The sequence below is a fragment of the Protopterus annectens genome, chromosome 11.part0 (assembly GCF_019279795.1).
Source record: "Protopterus annectens isolate FY-2018-M chromosome 11.part0, PAN1.0, whole genome shotgun sequence".
NCBI classification, from domain to species: Eukaryota; Metazoa; Chordata; order Ceratodontiformes; family Protopteridae; genus Protopterus; species Protopterus annectens.
This window is the reverse complement of record NC_056745.1, coordinates 158,228-177,489: the sequence shown is the minus strand read 5'-3', so window position 1 is coordinate 177,489 and position 19,262 is coordinate 158,228. Positions and strand designations below refer to the sequence as shown.

Sequence of the window (19,262 nt, the reverse complement as noted above, 5' to 3'; positions counted from 1 at the left end):
GAAGCCGACTGTTGGTATTAGAACATGCAAAGCTGATGAAAGTCTGCATGAGCATATTAAGAGAAAAAAGTTCTGGGTTTTAGCACCCGTGTACATCTCTCTTGTACTAGCATGTCCTCTTGTACTAAGGGTGGTCATATGGTGAATGAGGAAGGAGCCTGACACTATGCAGACTGGCTGGATGCATGGTATCCATGGCAGGATACATTCCATATTCTAATGGATCCCCCAACAGTGATCTAATGAAGAACATCTAGAGTGACCAAATAAGCTTGTGGAGAGAGAAGAGGAAATAGGTGTGAAATGCTAACAGAATTTTGGAATATGCGTGGAAGTGTTTAATCTGGAGAGGTCTAGAATGGGTGTTGAGGTGCCCCCTTTTCTGGATACCAAAACAAGTCTTAAATAAAAAACTTTTCCTCTTTGATCTACAAGAAATGGTTCTAGTACCCACCAGTGAAGTAAACTTTAACTGAATTGAAGAACTAAGTGTTGCTGATCTTTTGGAATTTGTGTCCATTGGAATCTGTAATAATTTTTGTTATGTCTGGTACTTAAGATCTGTTGTGATTGATTCCCCTCACTGGAAGGGAAAAAGAAACCTTTCCAGCAATTTTCTAAGGTAGGCCAAGGTTGGACGAGAGAAGGTAGGCAGAATTTGGCAAGTATACTCAAACTGTTTCTTTGTGAACTGTATCCTTGTGATCCAGTGAACTTTTTTTGGTGGGGAGGGAGTGCTAATATGATTCTTTTTAAACTACCAAATTCAAGATTTTTGTTAATTGGATTCAAACAACCACTATTACTTCACGCTTTACCTATTTAGAGTTGAACAAACAGTGTACTATTGTATTATCAGTTAGAAATAAAAAGAACATCCCCTAAAATCAATAACACCTACACTAGGTGTACACCAAGTATACACTGTTCTGAGTGAACAGACAACACAGACATAACTCACACCTTCCTCCTAATTTTAGTTTTCTACTGATTTTCTTGCAGTTCTAAATATTGACAGGGATTCATAAAGGTTACCACAAAGTGTAGACTACATGTACACTTAGTGTAATCTTTCTAAGTGACTAGAAATCACAAAAAATGTGGTAGGGTTGTTCTTGAATATATACCATGTACACTTAGTGTAGGCTTTATTGAATCTAGCCACATATGTAAACATCCAAAATTGCCACACAGTATGTAGGCAAGTATGCAATGTGCAACAGAAAACACTCCAAAAGAAGTATTAGATGTAGTGTTAATGAAACAATGCATAGTAGAGTAAAGGTTAGTGATATGAGCAATAGGCCATCAGATGTGGTTGTAAGAAGCCAGTGAGACTAGTTTAAGGTTGCATAAACTGCACGTCCTCACCCCAGGTGGGCCTCTGTACCAACTCCGAATGTGTCAATCAACAGTGTGCCTTGGCACTGAAAGGGTTATGCACATGTTGAAAGCAGAATGGAAATGGCAAGGTGTTACACTGCCAGCCCAGCTATCTGGAATTTTGTGGATAGTCGTATGTCATTTGTGAATATTAATATGATTCACATGCTTGTCTTACAAATGCAGGAGAACTATATGTTATGTGTATATTAAACTACTGGTTCAGAAGTGTGTGTAAAGTACTGAGCTAAAATGTAACTACAGTGTACCCTACTGAAAAAGAACAGAAATGTATATAAACTATATACCTGGGTCCTCCTGTGGTCCTGTGCAAATGTATGTTCTAGTAGTAGAAGCTGGAACATACAGCAACTTGCAAAACTTCAAGAAAATAAGTGGAAAGTGTTTTACGATTGTGTTATCTCAGTTTCAGTGCAGCAAGCAGACACAATTTCTAGAGCTAGAGGTTTTCCTACTGTCTTGAAACAGAAATAATTACTAGGTTTCAAATGCAAAAGTGTTTAATTATGTTATGACTTCCAGTTCTGAGAAAACATCTGAGAGATATGTATTTTTCACAGAGAAATGTTAAATTTTGTTAAGTTTCTGTTAGCCTGGGAACTGAAGGCAGGTGACAAAGAGTGATGTCATCCAAGCTAACCCAGCAGTAATATGTGATATTAATTTAAGAACTCTCTCAGAGAGGGAGACAGGGCATTTTGTATCTTGCTTTGGACCTAGAAACATCCATTCAGCACTTCATCACCTGCCTTGCTCTGTAAATAAGCCTAGGTTACAGTAATTTCTTTTAGAGATAGAAATATAGTAAAGATTAGTTTATATGTTTTCTGTGTTTATTTGAGACTGTCCTGCAATGTTGTTTTAAAATATTTCCTGTGATTCTGAATTCTGCAGTTACTGTGTTGCTTGAGTATTGTCTTGTCCTTTTATTATTTATTATTAAATATATTTAATCATTTGAATTGTGGCTGGTGTGTTTAGAGATATTTAAGCTCATAGAGTACTTGCATATGTATTTGGTGACACTGTATAGGCCACTCCAACAGCCTTGCTCTTGGTCAAACTTACCATTTGGCTAATAGTAACATTACACAGTAGGATTGGGCACCCTTTGTAAGGGCCTTAGAGTAGCTGATAAGTAATGGTTGGTGGCAGTGATAACTACCTTATAGTTTGGGCAGAAGGGCACATAGCTTGTAAACCTGTGCCAGGCTTCCCTAAGAGTGTCTGTGTGTTTGTATATAAGTCAAATGTCAAAGTCTGTGTGTGTGTGTGTGTGTGTGTGTGTGTGTGTGTGTGTGTGTGTGTGTGTGTGTGTGTGTGTGTGTGTGTGTGTGTGTGTGAGCTACTTGGGCAGGAACACGAAGCACTGGTTGGACAGAGAGGCTGCTGGAGGTTTTGGCTTGACCACTCGGCTGAGATACTAACCCTATAGCTGTGCCAGTTGGGAGTCTTATTGGGGATCTGGAGAAAGAGGCAGAAACCAGCCCCAGACTGACTGTGATCTCTGTGTGCTCTTAAGGGAAATTATACTTTACTGTGCATTTACTTGTCACCCTCCCAATGTGTACATCCCTCACTGGTGCTAGTGGTAAGGACTGAGGCTCTTTGATTACTGGGCCAGTGCAGGGGCATCACATATTAATTGGTGGCAGTGGTGGAATAGCCATATCACATACTAATTGGTTGACAGTGGTGAGTTAGCCACATCACATATTAATTGGCTTATAGTGGTGTGGATATTGAATTCCTATAGCTTGTGTACAGTGGTCATTGGTCACTGAAGGTGTTTATACTCTCAATCAGCCCCGCATTGAACATTCAGAGTTCATATCGCAATTGTTTTATTTTTTTGCTAGCTTAGTTAGTAAGGGACAGCAGGCAAACATGGCAGCAGAGGATTATGGCAAGCTGACAAGGAGCCAGTTGGCTGACATGTGCCAGGCTAAAGGACTGGTGCATGCCAGCTTGACTAAAGCGGACATGATTGCAGCATTAGTCACAGCTGCATCAAAGAATAGCAACCAGGAAGACAATCAGACTGGCCATGGAGATGTACAACTCTCAGAAAATGGATAGCTCTTGCTTTCCACAGAGGACTTAAAAATCCATCTGGAGTTAAAGAGACTTCAGTTGGAGACCAAATGTTTGGAAATAGAAGCAGCAGAGAGACTGAGACATCTGGAGGCTGCAGAGAATGAGAGGCGGAAGCAACATGAAAAGGAGATGCGGACTCTTCGCCAGAGTTATGGAGGTAATGGGGAAGGGAGTAACTGAATCCCAGAAGCTACAAATGTCAGTATATTTTGTCCCCAATTTACAGAGGAGGATAATTTTGATAGTTTCAGTCATATGTTTGAGAGGACATGTAAACAGTAAAATGTTGACCAAGGGCACTGGGTACAGTTTCTGACCCCCTTACTCCATGGTAAAGCTGTAACTGTTATCTTCAAATTGTCTGATACTGATTGTTTAAATTATAATGTTGTAAAGAACTGTTTGCTAGAATGTTGTAAGTTAACACCTGAAGCTTACAGAAAAAAGTTTTATGAGCATAGATGCAAGGCAGATGAAAGTGTGTGTAAATATGTCGCTGAACTGAGTAATTATTTTCATAGGTGGGTGAGTGGATGTCAGGTCACCATTTTTGAAGGTCTGGCAGACCTTTTGGTGAGGGAACAAGCCCTTAGCACTTTTCCTGAGGACATGAGAATCTGGTTACCTGATAGAGAATGTACTACTGCAGATGACTTTGGGAAGAAGGGACCCCTATACCTAGCAAGCAGGTCATCACTGCATAGCAAAGGGACACCCAGTGCTGCTCATGGGTCTAAGGGAACCCATGGTGGGCAGCCAAGACTGCCCCAATAGAGTCCGCCAGTAGCAGGGGAAGCCACTAGTCCAGGTACACATCCAGGACCAAGCATTAAATGTTTTAAATGCAGCCAGTGGGGCCATGTAGCATTTAGATGTCCATGGAGGCAAGGTGGGGAACAAAAGGTGGGAGAGACACTAACTGGGAATGACAAAATGCCAACAGTAGGTTGTCTCGAGACAACAAGCCTATCTTAGAGAATGGGAAAGAGGCCATGGCTAAGAGAGACACAGCCTCTGACCTAACCACTGTGAAGCCTGCAATACTTGCTTGGGCAGTCTATTCCAGTCAGAGCTTTAGGAGGGACCCCAGTCCAAATACCTTTGGCTAGGGTTCACTTTAACTGGGAGAGTAGGAAAGTAAGCCAGCAAGTAAGTGTGTTTGAGGATATCCCTGGAAATGTCCTGATAGGGAATGATTTTGATAATGCAGTACCGGGTGTGCATGCAATTACATGCAGTCAGGCTTGGAGACAAGCATGTGGTTCTGGTTGCCTGCGGGAGACCCAGACAAACTGCACACTTGCAGCCAGGACTGGTGAGGTGGCTACTTCAGGGAGGGAGCTACCCTGCAGCAGTGAGACTGAAGGTGAGCCACAGTTGCTTGTGGGTACTGATGTTCCCTTGGACAGAGTGACTGTAAGGGCAGAGGTGAGTAGTAGTACCCAGGCTGACAGCGAGTCACCGCTGTCAGAGGATACCAGACTTCCTGTGGAAGGGGAGCTGGAAAGGGTTACAAAGAAAGAGGTGAGACAGGCTCAGCTCTCAGACCCTACATTATAAGGCCTGAGGGAGGTAGCTAGTGAGGCATCTGATTCTCAAGGGAAGGGGGAATCTGTATACTGGGACAAAGGGTTACTGTATAGAGAGTGGACCCCTGAGGGAGGGCTAGAGGGTGAGAGAATACAGCAGTTGGTTGTGCCCAAAGCCTACCATCTGGCACTTCTAACCATAGCCCATGATATTCCCTTTGCAGATCATATGGGCATAAAAAGTACAAAGAGACATACTATGTAGAACTTCTATTGGCTTGGCATTTACAGAGATGTAACAGAGTACTGCAGGACCTGTCAGCAGTGCCAAAAGGTAGGCAAGGCAGGAGACAAGGTGAAAGCTTCTTTGATGCCTTTGCCTGTGACTGAGGAGCCATTTCAGAGGGTAGCTATGGATATTGTAGGGCCTCTGAAAATCCCAAGTTCCACAGGGCAAAAGTGTATCCTAGTGGTAGTAGATTATTCTACCAGATACCCTGAGGCAGTGGCTCTGTACTCCATTGAGGCAGAAAAGGTAGCAAATGCTTTGTTATAAAAATTTCACATGCTAGGTTTTCCAAATGAAATACTGACTGACAGAGGTGCCAATTTCATGTCAGACCTCCTGGCTTGTCTGTGAAGGCACTGTGGGGTGAAGCACCTAAAGAATACCCCCTACTATCTCCAGACTAATGGCCTTGTTGAGAGGTTAAACTCTACTCTCAAGACAATGCTGCAGGCATTTGCAGATGAGTTCAAGAGGGAGTGGGACAAATATTTGCTCCATCTGTTATTTGCTTAGAGAGAGGTTCCAGAGGAATCCACAGGTTTTTCACTCTTTTAGTTGCTGTATGAGCATAGGGTGAGGGGACCTCTAGATTTGATTTGAGATGAGTGAGATGCTGAGTGTGAATTCTACAAGGAGTCTGTTGTGGCATATGTCCTAAACCTCAGGACAAGGCTCAGGGAACTCATGGGCTTGGCCCAGGAGAACCTGGCAGAAGTCCAACAGCAGAAAAAGGTCCAGTATGACAGGAATGCTCGAGCTAGAGAGTATGCTGTAAGGCAGCAGGTAATGGTTCTCATTCCTGTCAGACACAACAAGCTGCAGACATTCTGGGAGGGACCCTGCAAGGGGGTAAGGAAGGTCAGTGATGTTAACTACATGGTAGAACTGCTAGGCAGGAGGCAGGGGCATAAATTATAGCATGTTAACATGATGAAACCTTACCATAATATGGAGGCCCTTGTGCTGAGTATTTGCAATGGATTGCAGGAGGAGTCTGTGGGGGATCTGGTGACTGATCTCCTCAGTGAGGCTCGGACTGACACCTCAGTGGAAAGGGTAGCAATGTCCCAGCAGCTATCCCTTACCCAGGTTTGAGAAATCTGAGCAGTGTTACAGGAGTTTGGAGACATGTTTACTGGGAAACCAGGGTGCACCCACCTGGGGCAGCACCATGTGGATACAGGACCACAAAGGCCTATTAAGCAGGCAACTCATAGGGTGCCTGAGAAAGTCAAACAGACTCTGAGGGAGGAGATACAGGAAATGTTGAAACTAGGGCTAAGTCAAGAATCTAGCAGTCCCTGGACCTCCCCAGTAGTGCTGGTACCAAAGAAGGATGGCAGCACCAGTTTCTGTGTGGACTACAGGAAATTAAATAGTCATACAGAGTCAGGTGCTTATCCCATGCCTAGGACAGATGAAGTCCTAGAGCAGCTGGGTGGGCCTAGTATCTTACCACTATTGATCTTACCAAGAGTTACTGGCAGGTGCCCTTGACTCCCAGTGCTAGAGAGAGGTCAGCCTTTGTGACTCCTTTTGGCTTGTATGAGTTCACAAAGATGCCCCTTAGGATAAAAATGCCCCAGCGACTTTCCAGAGGCTGGTAGATCATATCCTAGCAGGAGCAGGAAATTTTGCTCTTGCTTACCTAGATGATATTGCCATCTATAAACATTCCTGGCAAGAGCACCTTCAGCATGTCAGGGAGGGGCTGGGCAGACTACAGATGGCAGGGGTGACCATTAAGCCCAGCAAATGTAAGGTGGGTATGGCAGAGGTCTCCTACCTGGGACATAGAGTGGCGAGTGGTAAGATCGGCCCAGAACCTGCCAAAGTGGAAGCCATTCAGGCATGCCCTGCCCCTGTTACCAAAAAGCAGGTGAGGGCATTCTTAGGGACAGCAAGGTACTACAGAAAGTTCATCCCCAGTTATAGTACCATAGCTGCTCCCTTCACAGACCTGACAAGGAAAAACAGGTCAGGTAAGGTATTGTGGACACCAGCATGTGAGCAGGCATTCCAGAAGATTACAGGAGCTTTGGGAGCCCCCTATGTTAGCCAGTCCAGATTACAGCAAAGAATTTGTTGTGCGGGTGGATGCTTCAAACCATGGGGTGGAGGCTGTACTTAGCCAGGTTTCCTCAGAGGGAGAAGAGCAGCCAGTGGTATATCTCAGTCGTAAGCTCCAACCCAGGAAAGAATGCTATCCAGCTGTAGAAAAGGAATGCCTAGTCATAGTGTGGTCACTGCAGAAACTTCAGCCTTATCTGTATGGAAGGAAATTCACTGCAGTTACAGACCACAATCCCTTAACATGGAGCCAGACAGCAAAATGCTTAGGGCTGCGAGCATATGATATGACAGTGCAGCACCGCAGTGGGGTTAGCAAAGCCAATGCAGATGGGCTCTCAAGACAGGGAATGGGGTAACATATTCCCAGATAAGCTCAACCCTCTCAAGCAATGTTTCTCAAGGGACACTTGAAAAGGTAGCTTGAGTTTTCGGGGAGATGAGAAATGTGACACTGCCAGCCCAGCAATCTGGCATTTTGTGGATATTCATATGTCATTTGTGTGTGTCAGCTACTTGGGCAGGGACACAAAGCACTGGTTGGACAGAGAGAGTGCTGGAGGTTTTGGCTTGACCACTCAGCTGAGATCTTAACCCTGTAGCTGTGCCAGTGGGGAGTCTTATTGGTACCTGGAGAGAAAGGAAGAAACCAGCCTCAGACTGACTGTGGTCTGTGTGTGCTCTTAAGGGAAATTGTACTTTACTGTGTTTTACTTGTCATCCTCTCAATATGTATATCCCCCACTGGTGCTAGTGGTGAGGATTGAGGCTCCTTGATTACTGGGCCAGTGCAGGGGAGTCACACAAGGATGCAAACAAATATGAAAAAAGGCTTTGAAGCCCTGGTGGTATAGAGGGATAAAGTCCTGACTACTGCCAGGCAACCCGAGTTCAATTAGCTTCTCTGGTGATTGATGGAGCTACAGCAAGGTATGGGCAATACCATCCCAAGAGGGTGGGCATCTTTCACAATGATCCCCTGGAGGAGACTGAGGATGTCATGCACTGAAAGGCACAGTCCTGGTGCTGGGTAGGTGGATATGGCTGAGATGCTGCAGAGGAGGGGGGAGTAATACACTGTGATGTCCCTCATTACACTCACACCTACAGATGCTACCACTAGTCACCAGGAGAGGGGAGACTTTGGGTAGGTCATAAGGAACTCCGCTGAAAAGAAGATAGACAGAAAAACACACCCATGCCTTTAATCTCCTTCTTGGCCATGGCTGAAATTTGACATTGAATGGGAGAAGTTTGGAGTACCGGTAGATCCAGTGAAGGGCATGGGGCACTGAGTCAGCTGTCAGTATGACAGAAAGGGGACACAAACATATTTCTAGGCACATATAGGCATGTCAAATGAAGAATAAACTGGAAGTTGCTATAGACTGACAGTTAACATCAGCTTTATTGTCACACCACCTAATTCTATACTGATGACAAAAATAACACCAGTGTATCTACTGGCAAGTAGTTGCAATACAGCAAGTCAACACTTATACAATAATTATGATTATGTGTATCTACCCTTCCTTTATAACACTTAAAATTGCGTTCTGGGAAAGAATAAAGAAGAAAGTGGAAAAATGTACATGAATGATGGAGTCCAGCTATCTCTGAAGGCATCCTTCAACAATGTTAAGGTAAACATGCATGTCTGAGCTCCGGTTGATATGATGGTAGGACTTTTCTTGTGAATAACAGCTAAGGTGACTGTGTCAGAACTCATCACCTCATCCCTCCAGTTAAAACTGCCTGTTGAATAAGAAAGTCAACTCCAAGCAGAAAAAATGTGGTTCCTACTTTCACACACTATCAAAGTAACTACCACTGAATGATACAAATAGTGGCTAAGAATATTCAAAAGGTGGGTTAATTACAAATTGAGTCCCAGTGCTAAGGCCTCACTTGACTGCATCTCCAGTGCACAGATCTAGGGGGTCCACGTCATATATCCTATTATACTTATAAAAATTCCAGACAGAACACAACACTTCTTCCTCAAATTATTCCAATAATCAGGGAAAGTTGGTTAACATTTGTAATGAAGATGCAGGCAAGCTGACTCTGTTCAACGGGGGGTTTGATTATGTCATTATATGCTTAAATTCTAGCTGAACTGAACTATTTTGACTAAAACAGGTCCAAAAAAATCCACATTTTGCTAAGACTCAGTATCTGAGAGCCTCCTGGACTAGATTAGCTATGTAGTCCAGTTATCTATTTAGGTACATGTTATTGTGTCTTTGTACCTCAGTGAATTACCATCTTGCTCCATGTTTTACAAATATATTAAGAAAGGATGAAAGACTAACTAGTAATTTTAAAATAGTCCAAAGCAGTGCAAAGAGCAGAGAGTAAGCAAGTAACTTGGATAGACTACAGTCTGTGTTCTGATACAAAGTGGACCTATTTGTGTGTTATACTTCAAGAGTTTATTGTCTTATTTAGGTTGATCATGTGAAATCCATACCTTAAAATGAATTAACACTGATTATCCAGATCAAAAACAGCTGGCAACTCTCAGTCAATTCTTATACCAGGGAATATGTCCACACATATGGCAAGCTCGCCAGGATGTCTGAGAAGCAAGATATCACTCTTTTTGCAGGGATGAGGTGTGAATTATCTAAAAGTGGACTGTAATGGTGAGCGTGGGAGGTAAAGTCCCCACATGGGAGTGCAGGGGAATTACCTATTTGCAAACATGTTTGTTTATTGTTTATACTGGGATATGTTTGCACAAAACTATTACAATTTCAAAAACTGGTGTAACAAAACTTTGGCTGCATGACAAAAGTTCACACCACAAGTGTCTGACACTACAGTGTGGACACTATGATCTGAATTAATCACAATAGAGATGACACTGAAAGCCATTATAGCATTAAAAAGTATTTTTTGTAGGGGCATGCCACTTGCACATAAACACCCATGTTGCTTATACTTCATAGTAAGGGTAATTTACAGAGATACAGAAACTGGGAACTTGGTGTACAGTAAAACAAAGCTGCATATCTTTATTTATGCTTAGAGTATCAAACACATTGTGCAAAAAAAAAAAAACTCTCAACGCTCAGTGTAGTAGTTTAATACATTTGTGTACAAGCTCTAGTGTTCTGGGGGGGTTTGAGACTGAAATATCATAATGGAACCATGTTTACAAGTTGAGTGCAGTTTTGGAATACATCATTTGTGCACTTATGAAATGTGTTTGAGGCAAATTGACATTAAGTGTTACAGTAGCAGATAACATAAACACCTGTCATAGATGAACCATTGGCACAACTGACTGCTGCCAAGCACACAAAAACATAGAAAGTGAAGCACCTTTTTTTGTGTTAGTGGTCAGCTATTTCTGGAGAATCTGCAAGTAGTTGTATCACAGCATACTATACCTATGAGAATAAACAAAACAAAGAGAACCAGTGGTGGTGCCCCCACTATTTATTTTATGTTACTTAAGATAGCTTAATATGTTACTAGAAAGAACAGATATTGCTCATAATATAAAAACTGAAAGACAGAAGGGTTATTATAAGCTCCTCATAACTAGAATGCAGAAAAGTGCATAAAAAGGGCTACCTTCTTAGTTACAAATCGGTATCATCTATTTTGTCTGGATGGTCCAAAGTCTGTTGCCTTCGATAAACAGCATCCAGGATCTTTTTTCTTGGCCCCAGTGGCATATTTATGCTTCTAAGATCATCATCAGAACATAGCATAAGTGCCTCTAAGTCAATCTTCTCTTTTTTCAAGATTGGTATGAATTCAGACATGTTGAGGGAAGCCAGGAATGACTCAAGAGGTGTAGTCTCAGGCTCATCATCTTCATAAAGTGCCAGATCCACATCGTCCCATGGAAGTTCATCTTCATTCCTTTCCTGAAGGCTGTTGGCACTGCCGATGCTGTCATTTAGACTTGGAGAGCGCTGCAGTCGGCTTCTTAGCTTGACACCTCTACCGCTAATTTCATTTTCGCCAATCATACTGCTGTCATCATGTCCTATTCCAAACAACCCCCCACTTACATAGTTCCTTCTAAACACCATGGTGCCAAGCCCAGGACGGTTAAACAGAGAGTCACGTCCAGAGTCTGTGCTTACCTCTGAGAAGGCAGTATCCATGTGCAAACCAGGATCACTTATGGCACGAGATGTTGTATCTTCATCATTTGGGAACATATCCCTAATATTTCTCCTTGTCCTTTCTTTTGGACTGGCATATGTGCCCTGTTTCACAAACATGACATCATTACCCAGCTGAAGACCAGAGAGGGATCTCACACTCTTTCTCCCATCTTCATATATTTTAAAGGTCCCATCCACTTGTTTCTTCTTTTCTAGCTTTTTCTGGATCTTGGTCTTTCCTTTGGTTGTGGCATGAATTGTTGCTTGAGAATATGGCAGAGATGTCATGATGGACATCTGTTGGAGCCTTCTACTCAATGTACTGCTGGAGTAGCTGGAAAAACTCATGGTGTCTGATGAATCAGACATCTCCTTCCGGTATTTTCTCTCCATTCTCTCATGGTGTTTTCTCTGCAGCTTCACGCATTCCTTAATTCTCTTCTCTGCATCCCTAAAGGCCCTCTCTTTTAGCTTTCCCACTATCTTGGGATTCAGGCTTGTCTGCTTGGCAGCAATGGAATCCAGGTAACGGACACATTCCATATGACCTTTCATGGCAGCCATGTCCAGAGGAGTATGGTAATCATTGTCCAGACACCAGATGTTGGCTCCAAAAGACACCAGGAAGGACAGGCAGTTCAAGTGGCCATTAGCTGCAGCCAGGTGAAGAGGAGTGTTCCCCCAGATATCACATTTATCTGGATCACCCCTGAAAAAAGCAGAAAAAAAACAAATAATTAAAAGGATAGTAAAATACTAGGTGGTTCTAATGGCATAAGACAACGACTAATACAACATTAGAGCAATAAAAATAATAACATCTGTTTATGTGCAAATGGTATCATGCCATTATCTATACATTACTGTTGCTTTCAATAATTTAAATAATTGCCCAAGCATTACTTATCCCTTTCCTTTGAAGTATTCTGACATATAACTTCGCAGACTTGTATTTTCCCTGCATTAGTAACACTTTCATCAGTTATAACTCTGCTAATTCTATCACTTAAGTCATTGTAGCAAATGCAGCTTGGTGCATGTGATAACATATACAATTTTTGGCCAGGTATATTTTTTCCTAAAACCTGACTAAGTGGGTAACTTTAAGTGCATTCTTTTTTAATCTGCTTAACCTCTGAAGCAGGTCTCTAGTTACAGTATATTATAACTATGTATTTACCTTCAAAAACTAAGCACATTAAAGCTAAATATACAGTTGTAATATATTACTGATCCAAATGTAAAGTGAGAAATGTAGTTTGGACACAGACTAATTTTCCAGAGATACTGCAGAAAGAGAGGAGGGGAATTGGCTGGATGCTATGACGCCAGGCAATGAGGTAGGAAGTAAAGGTTATTGATGGGGAGATAAGGGTTAACTATATGAAGGGAAAGAAAGAAATTCAGGAAGTGAGGTAAGGAGTAGGGAGGAGTTAGCCAGGTTATACAGCACTGTTAGCTTGGGAGAAGCAGATTCTGGCATGGGCTAGCTGAGCCAGCCCTCATAGCCTTTAGTTTTTGCTAGGTTGCTTTTAAAGTTTATGGATTATAATAGGATATTGGAGGTGGATGAAGGCAGAGATGAGGGGTTGTGATGAATCCCTCTTCTGTTCCCCATTCTCGTTAGTTTGTTTGGGTTAGTATTGTGTGGTTTTTGGTACAGAAGTGGGCGGTATCATGCTGCTTCTAACAGAAGTTGGTGTATAAGTCAGCAGATTGTTTAACGCTGCTTTTCAGTAATAATTGGATGAAGGTGAGCAGATAACACTGCCTACTGTATTTGTTTTGTTGGAATTTGTGACATTTGAGTGTTATGGAATTTATTAATAAATGGTCATCTTATCTTAAATGATGTGGTCTGTTTTGTGCAGGGGGGGCGGGGCTGGACAAAAAAAAGCTGACTCAGCAGACTTCATAACATATGTACTAAATGAAATGTTTATGATTCCTGTAACGTGACATGAACTTCGCACACCATTATTAACTCATAGCTTAATACTTCTGCACTGTAGGCTCAGATTCACTGTAGTTATGTGGTTCATTCTTAAAAACCTCATATAAAGCCATGGAGACAGAGGAAAGAAAGTGAGTAACTATTACTAACTGCCTACTACAGAATGAGCAACATTAAAAAGATACTAAATAATTTACAGTACATCATAATCACAATATATCAACAAGGAACTGAATAATGAATACTGTTTACATATATTATTATACCACATACATATTCTTCCAGTATTTCTTTCTGTTCACTACGTGCCATGACATTGCAATGGAAATGCTATCTATCCTAAGTACTGACATCTAAATACATCATGGCTGGAGAAGAGATAATAAAGAGTAATAACAGGAAGAAAGGAAAACCCCACGTTAATTAAAAGGGAGGTACTAGAAAGACAGCTGTTTAGCCCACTGTTGATTAGCCACTGTGTACATGTTTTAAATGATTCAGAAGACATATAGTTTTGAAAATGCACAAAAAATTAATGATGGGATGTGGGGTTAAATATTACTACTTGATGTATCTTAAATCTCTGATCTCATACTTTTGGTCCCTGAAGAATGGTCTAACTGTAAACACGGGCAGACATAATATACTACACTTCAAATATATATATATATATATATATATATATATATATATATATATATATATATATATCTGAGTGTGTGTGTGTATGTGTATGAGAGAGAGAGAGAGTCAATACATAGCTCTTGATAGGCAGAATGACAAAAATTATATTCATAGACATAGACACACTCCCACTCATGCACATCTTATGTGTCTAAAGAAAGTGTAATGTAATGGATCTTGCCTTGCTACAGTTTCATGAACATTATCTAGGTAATTACTGTATTTGTGATGATGAGTAAAGAGAAGCTGCTACAATTTGTATATGTACGTTGTATATGTATAACCATTTCCACTTTAAGACTATTTTAGAGCATTGTCATTTTAAGAGTTTAAACACCACACAATGCATTGAATTTAGAGCCTAGATGCAGTATGTTTGACTTTACTAAAGTTTTAGTATTTCCACTGAGTCACCATATAACGGAAAAAAGTTACTTGTCTGATTAAAATGCCCAAATTTTTACATTTTAAAGAACCACAGTTAGTTGCTGTTAGCAAGAATAATGCAAATGTTGTTGAATTTTTTAAATTATGCCTTCTTTAAATATACATATATTGTACTTGGTTTTTGAAAATATTGTTTTGTTAACTCTTTAATAACTTGAAATGTTAAGAATTATAATATGTTGCTGTTACTACAAAACTTTTTATAAAAGCTACTTTTTCTTTTCTCTCTATATAATATCTAAGGGTACAATTAATATAATATTTTAAGAAATCTGAAAATGAATATGCAGTATATAAATAATAAAAGGAGCGGGATGGGCGCAGTCTGTTAGCTGATGACTGTTCACATTTGGAACAGTATGGGTATTATTGACATCCCTCTGATATATATCTACTCCTTGTTGTTAAAAATAATAGTTTCTTTTAGTTTCTTAACTCATGCACAATTACAAATACAGAGGGATGGGTGGTTAGGCACCTATTTAGATTTGAGGAGTATAGAAGTCACAACATTTATTCTTAAGATAAATACACTAACAGACAAAGTTTATAACTGTATTTTTGTGTATCAACTAATGAGAAACTTCAACAATATTAATAAAAATGATAACCATAGACTCTTGGAATGTTAAAGGGATGGTAGATAAAAAGAAAAGAAATTTAATCATGCACCTCACATACCAAACTAAGGCTGATATAACTTTCTTGCAAGAAACTCACTTAGATGACCAACTTTGGGTTAGGGAAAGGAAAAGAAAATGGGTTAAAACAATAGTTGCTGCAAATTATAGTTCTTTGTCCAGGGGAGTGGCCATTATAGTAAATAAATCCTTCCAAGGAGAGGTTACTTCCTATGAAGCTGACTCAAAGGGAAGATGGGTATTATTTACTACTGAATATCATACTTTAAACAAACCATTACTCTTTCTTAATATATATAGTCCCTGCTCAAATCAACAGCTCTTCATTTATGAAATCTTTAATATATTAGCCAAATACCCAAATCATCTGTTTATTGTAGGTGGAGACTGGAATGCTTCACTAAATCTAGATAAGGATAGATCGCATAATAAAAACAGACAGTCACAATCTACCACTACAGCATGTGAATAATTATAAAATACATTTGAACTAGTTGACCCTTATGTTAAATTTCAATATGATAAAACAATATCAAGATTCACTTTCCTTTCACCACTCATAAAACTTGGACCAGGATAGATGCTTTTCTAATTTCCCTTGCCTTCCTTTCTAACAAATTAAATTATGCTGTATCACCTAGAACTCTTTCAGATAATTCCAAAATTAGACTTTTAATAAACTTTCAAGATAAACAAAATATTTCCTATTTCAATACTTGGACGTTAAATCCTAAAATTATACAAAACCAAGAAAATACACAAGAAATTCAGAATGTGCTAGCCCATCTTCAAAATGATTTTATATCCGATCAAATTCCATATAACATACAATGGGCGGCTACCAAGGCGGTCATCAGGGGTATTATTATTCAAAAATCTGCATGGCTCAAAAAAAAGTATAACAATCTTAAGAATGAACTAGAGTGTCAAATAAACACTGCTGAACTAGAACTTCAAGAAAAATATTCTAAAGAACTTGAGGAAAAATAATCGACTGGCAAAAACAATTACACAAACACTATTTAGAAAATATCTCCTTCTTAGAATTAAGGTCAATATATCAATATTCAGAATGGGCTCAAACACCATAAAAATTTCTAGCTAGACTAATTAACATAAAAAGTGGACCTCCTTGGATCAAAGAAATAAAATATGAAGGACAGGTGAAACATAAAGATAAAGATATAGTGGACGCTTTTGAAGATATTTATAATAAATTATACAATATACCCTTATTATCATCTACAGACAGATTTGAGGATTTTATACATAATACAAACTTTCTACAAATTACAGAAGATCAAAGGAAACTCTTAAAATCACCGTTACATTTAAAAGAGATAAAATATGCAATAAACAAACTAAAATTAGGTAAATCCCCTGGGCCTGATGGATACACATCGGATTTTTATAAATTATTCATGGAACCTATCTCCAAAGTGTTATTAAAAGTTTTCAACTATATAATACAATTTGGTATAACAGACAAACAATTAAATAACTCCAAGACAGTGTTGATTCCTAAACCGCATTCTGACCCAACAGATCCAGCAAATTATAGACCAATAGCCCTCATAAACACTGATCTTAAGATATTAGCCCATGTTATAGCAAATAGACTTAAGAATATACTCCCCTCTATTATTTCCCAATAACAAATGGGCTTTATGACAAACAGGCAAACAAGTGACAACACCCTCCTTTTAGATACCATTGTAAGACTACTTAATAGGGATAAATGCCCCAGATATGCCCTTACAGTAGATGCAACTAAAGCTTTTGATAGAGTAAACTTACACTTTCTCTTTAATATACTGCCTTTATATGGTTTTCCTCAAGAATTCATTAAAATGATCCAGGTTCTGTATCAGAAAGCTTCTACCACTATACAGGTAAATAAACTTATAACTAAGCTTATACTCTTATCCAATGGTACAAGACAAGGATGTCCTCTTTCGCCATACCTATTTAATCTTTATCTAGAACCCCTCCTTCTGTTTATTTCACAAAAAACTTTCATCATATTCCCAGAATCCACAATACAAATCTTATATACTCAGCCTTTAGTGATGACTTAAATATATACTTCCAACTCCCCACTACTGACCTCCCAAAAATACTTAAAGTTATTGATGAGTTCTCGGTAGTTTCCAATTATAATTTAAATTTAAACAAGTCACACATATTTCCCCTCAATCCTATAGGGCATAAAGAATTGTACTTTCCTATGAGTGAGAGCAAAATAAACTACCAGTTAAAATATCTAGGAATAATATTTACATCAGACTTCAAAGATATTATAAACAATAACCTACTAACTACATGGACTAGTATTCAAAATGATATGGATAGATGGAAGAACATAAATATGTCTCTACTGTCAAAAGCTAGTGTTGTCAAGATGAATTTTCTACCAAGAATACTCTTTCAATTAAATGCTACCTTTTCAAATATTCTGCAAAACTTCTTCCTTGCCATGGAAAAAGCTATATCAAGATTCTTATGGTATCCCAAATCTACCAGAATTAAATATGCAAAACTTGTACTCGCCAAAGATAAGGGGGGATTGGGGTTACCTGATTTTAAGCTTTACTATAGTATAATTACTGTATACAGACTAATACAAATAATAAACTATGACTCATATATAAATACTTGGACACCCCAGTGGACCAAAATCTGGTATGAACAGTTGAAATCCCTTGGCTGTAATATCAAATCCTTGCCATTCTTGAATTTAAACCAGGCTAGCATATACACAAATAATTTACACCCACTAATTAAAAACATGATTCTTACAACACAGAAACAATTTAAATCATTGCAATTAGCTGACGCTTTTGCCCTTATACAACCATTACATCTAAATCCTAATTTACTAATAAATAATAAACCAGTAAATCGAACAAACTACCCCCTGATAAAAGACTACACAATATGGGATATATACCAATGGAAAGACTCTAACATGGGGCAAATGAGACTTGAACTCAAACTTCCTATGAAATATAGTATTATTCTTAACCAACTTCATCATCTTATAAATGCTAAATTCTCACAAATACACACTGACTTACAGAACATAGATTTAGTTAAATTAATACTTTAAAAATCTTGCGATTAAAGGGAAAACAATTTCTAGGACTTATAAAATTGTAATGAGTGCAAAACATCAGAATTCTTTATTATTTTCAAACTAATGGCAAACAAAAAATCAACCACTGACTGAAGAAAATAAGAAACTAGCCATTGAAAATACAATCAAATTCATTCCTTTCAAGAAGCTGTTATAAACACAAATGATGGTAAATAACAATTTATATTATACCTTATCTAAATTAAATAAATTCAATCCTAACTTTTTAACTATATGTCCCCATTGTCCGGATCAAACAGCTGATATTTTACATGTCATGTGGAACTGTACTAAGATACACAACTTATGGTGTTCCTTGAGAGTAAGATTAGAGAAGATGGGATATGAAAAACCAACCCTTGCTTGGGAGACAGCTATATTGTACATTAATATCAATCAACTCCCAAAAATATTAAAACATGTCTTTATTACGATGTGTGCCCTTATTAAATTTTTTATTACAAAGAATTGGAATGTCATGTCACCAATTACATGGGAAAATTTTAGCAATCTTGCTATCAAATATATCTCATCTCACAAATTAATTTATTCAAAAACAAAAAAAAAATGCTATTACCAGAAATATTGGGGTTACTTGCTAGATATAATTCTTGACAAATAAAATTTGTCTACAAATTGTCATGAATAGCTAACCTTTAAATAAGAAATGAATGTAGCATAACCAGTCTTTCTTGCATCTTCTCCCTTTTCTTAGTATATGTGTAACTAGATATTTTCCCTAAACATACAAATAAATGGTTAAATTTCTATTTTAACTTTATATATAGACTATCCCCATTCTAACTATCCCTTATGAGACCAAATGAACATAAAAATTCTCATACTTTACTTGACGATGTAGTGACTTCTTGTGTATATAT

General features: G+C 38.9%; 1 protein-coding gene across 1 annotated transcript in view; it reads right to left on the bottom strand.

The window, feature by feature from the left end:
* Positions 1 to 12,223, bottom strand: part of USH1G (USH1 protein network component sans) — a 163,111-nt gene extending 150,888 nt beyond the window's left edge. The window contains exon 1 of the mRNA XM_044087348.1: positions 10,975 to 12,223. Coding sequence (XP_043943283.1) covers positions 10,983 to 12,083 — 1,101 coding nt within the window. The 5' untranslated portion in view covers positions 12,084 to 12,223 and the 3' untranslated portion in view covers positions 10,975 to 10,982. The remainder of the gene's footprint in view (positions 1 to 10,974) is intronic.
* Between the last annotated feature and the right edge of the window lie 7,039 nt (positions 12,224 to 19,262).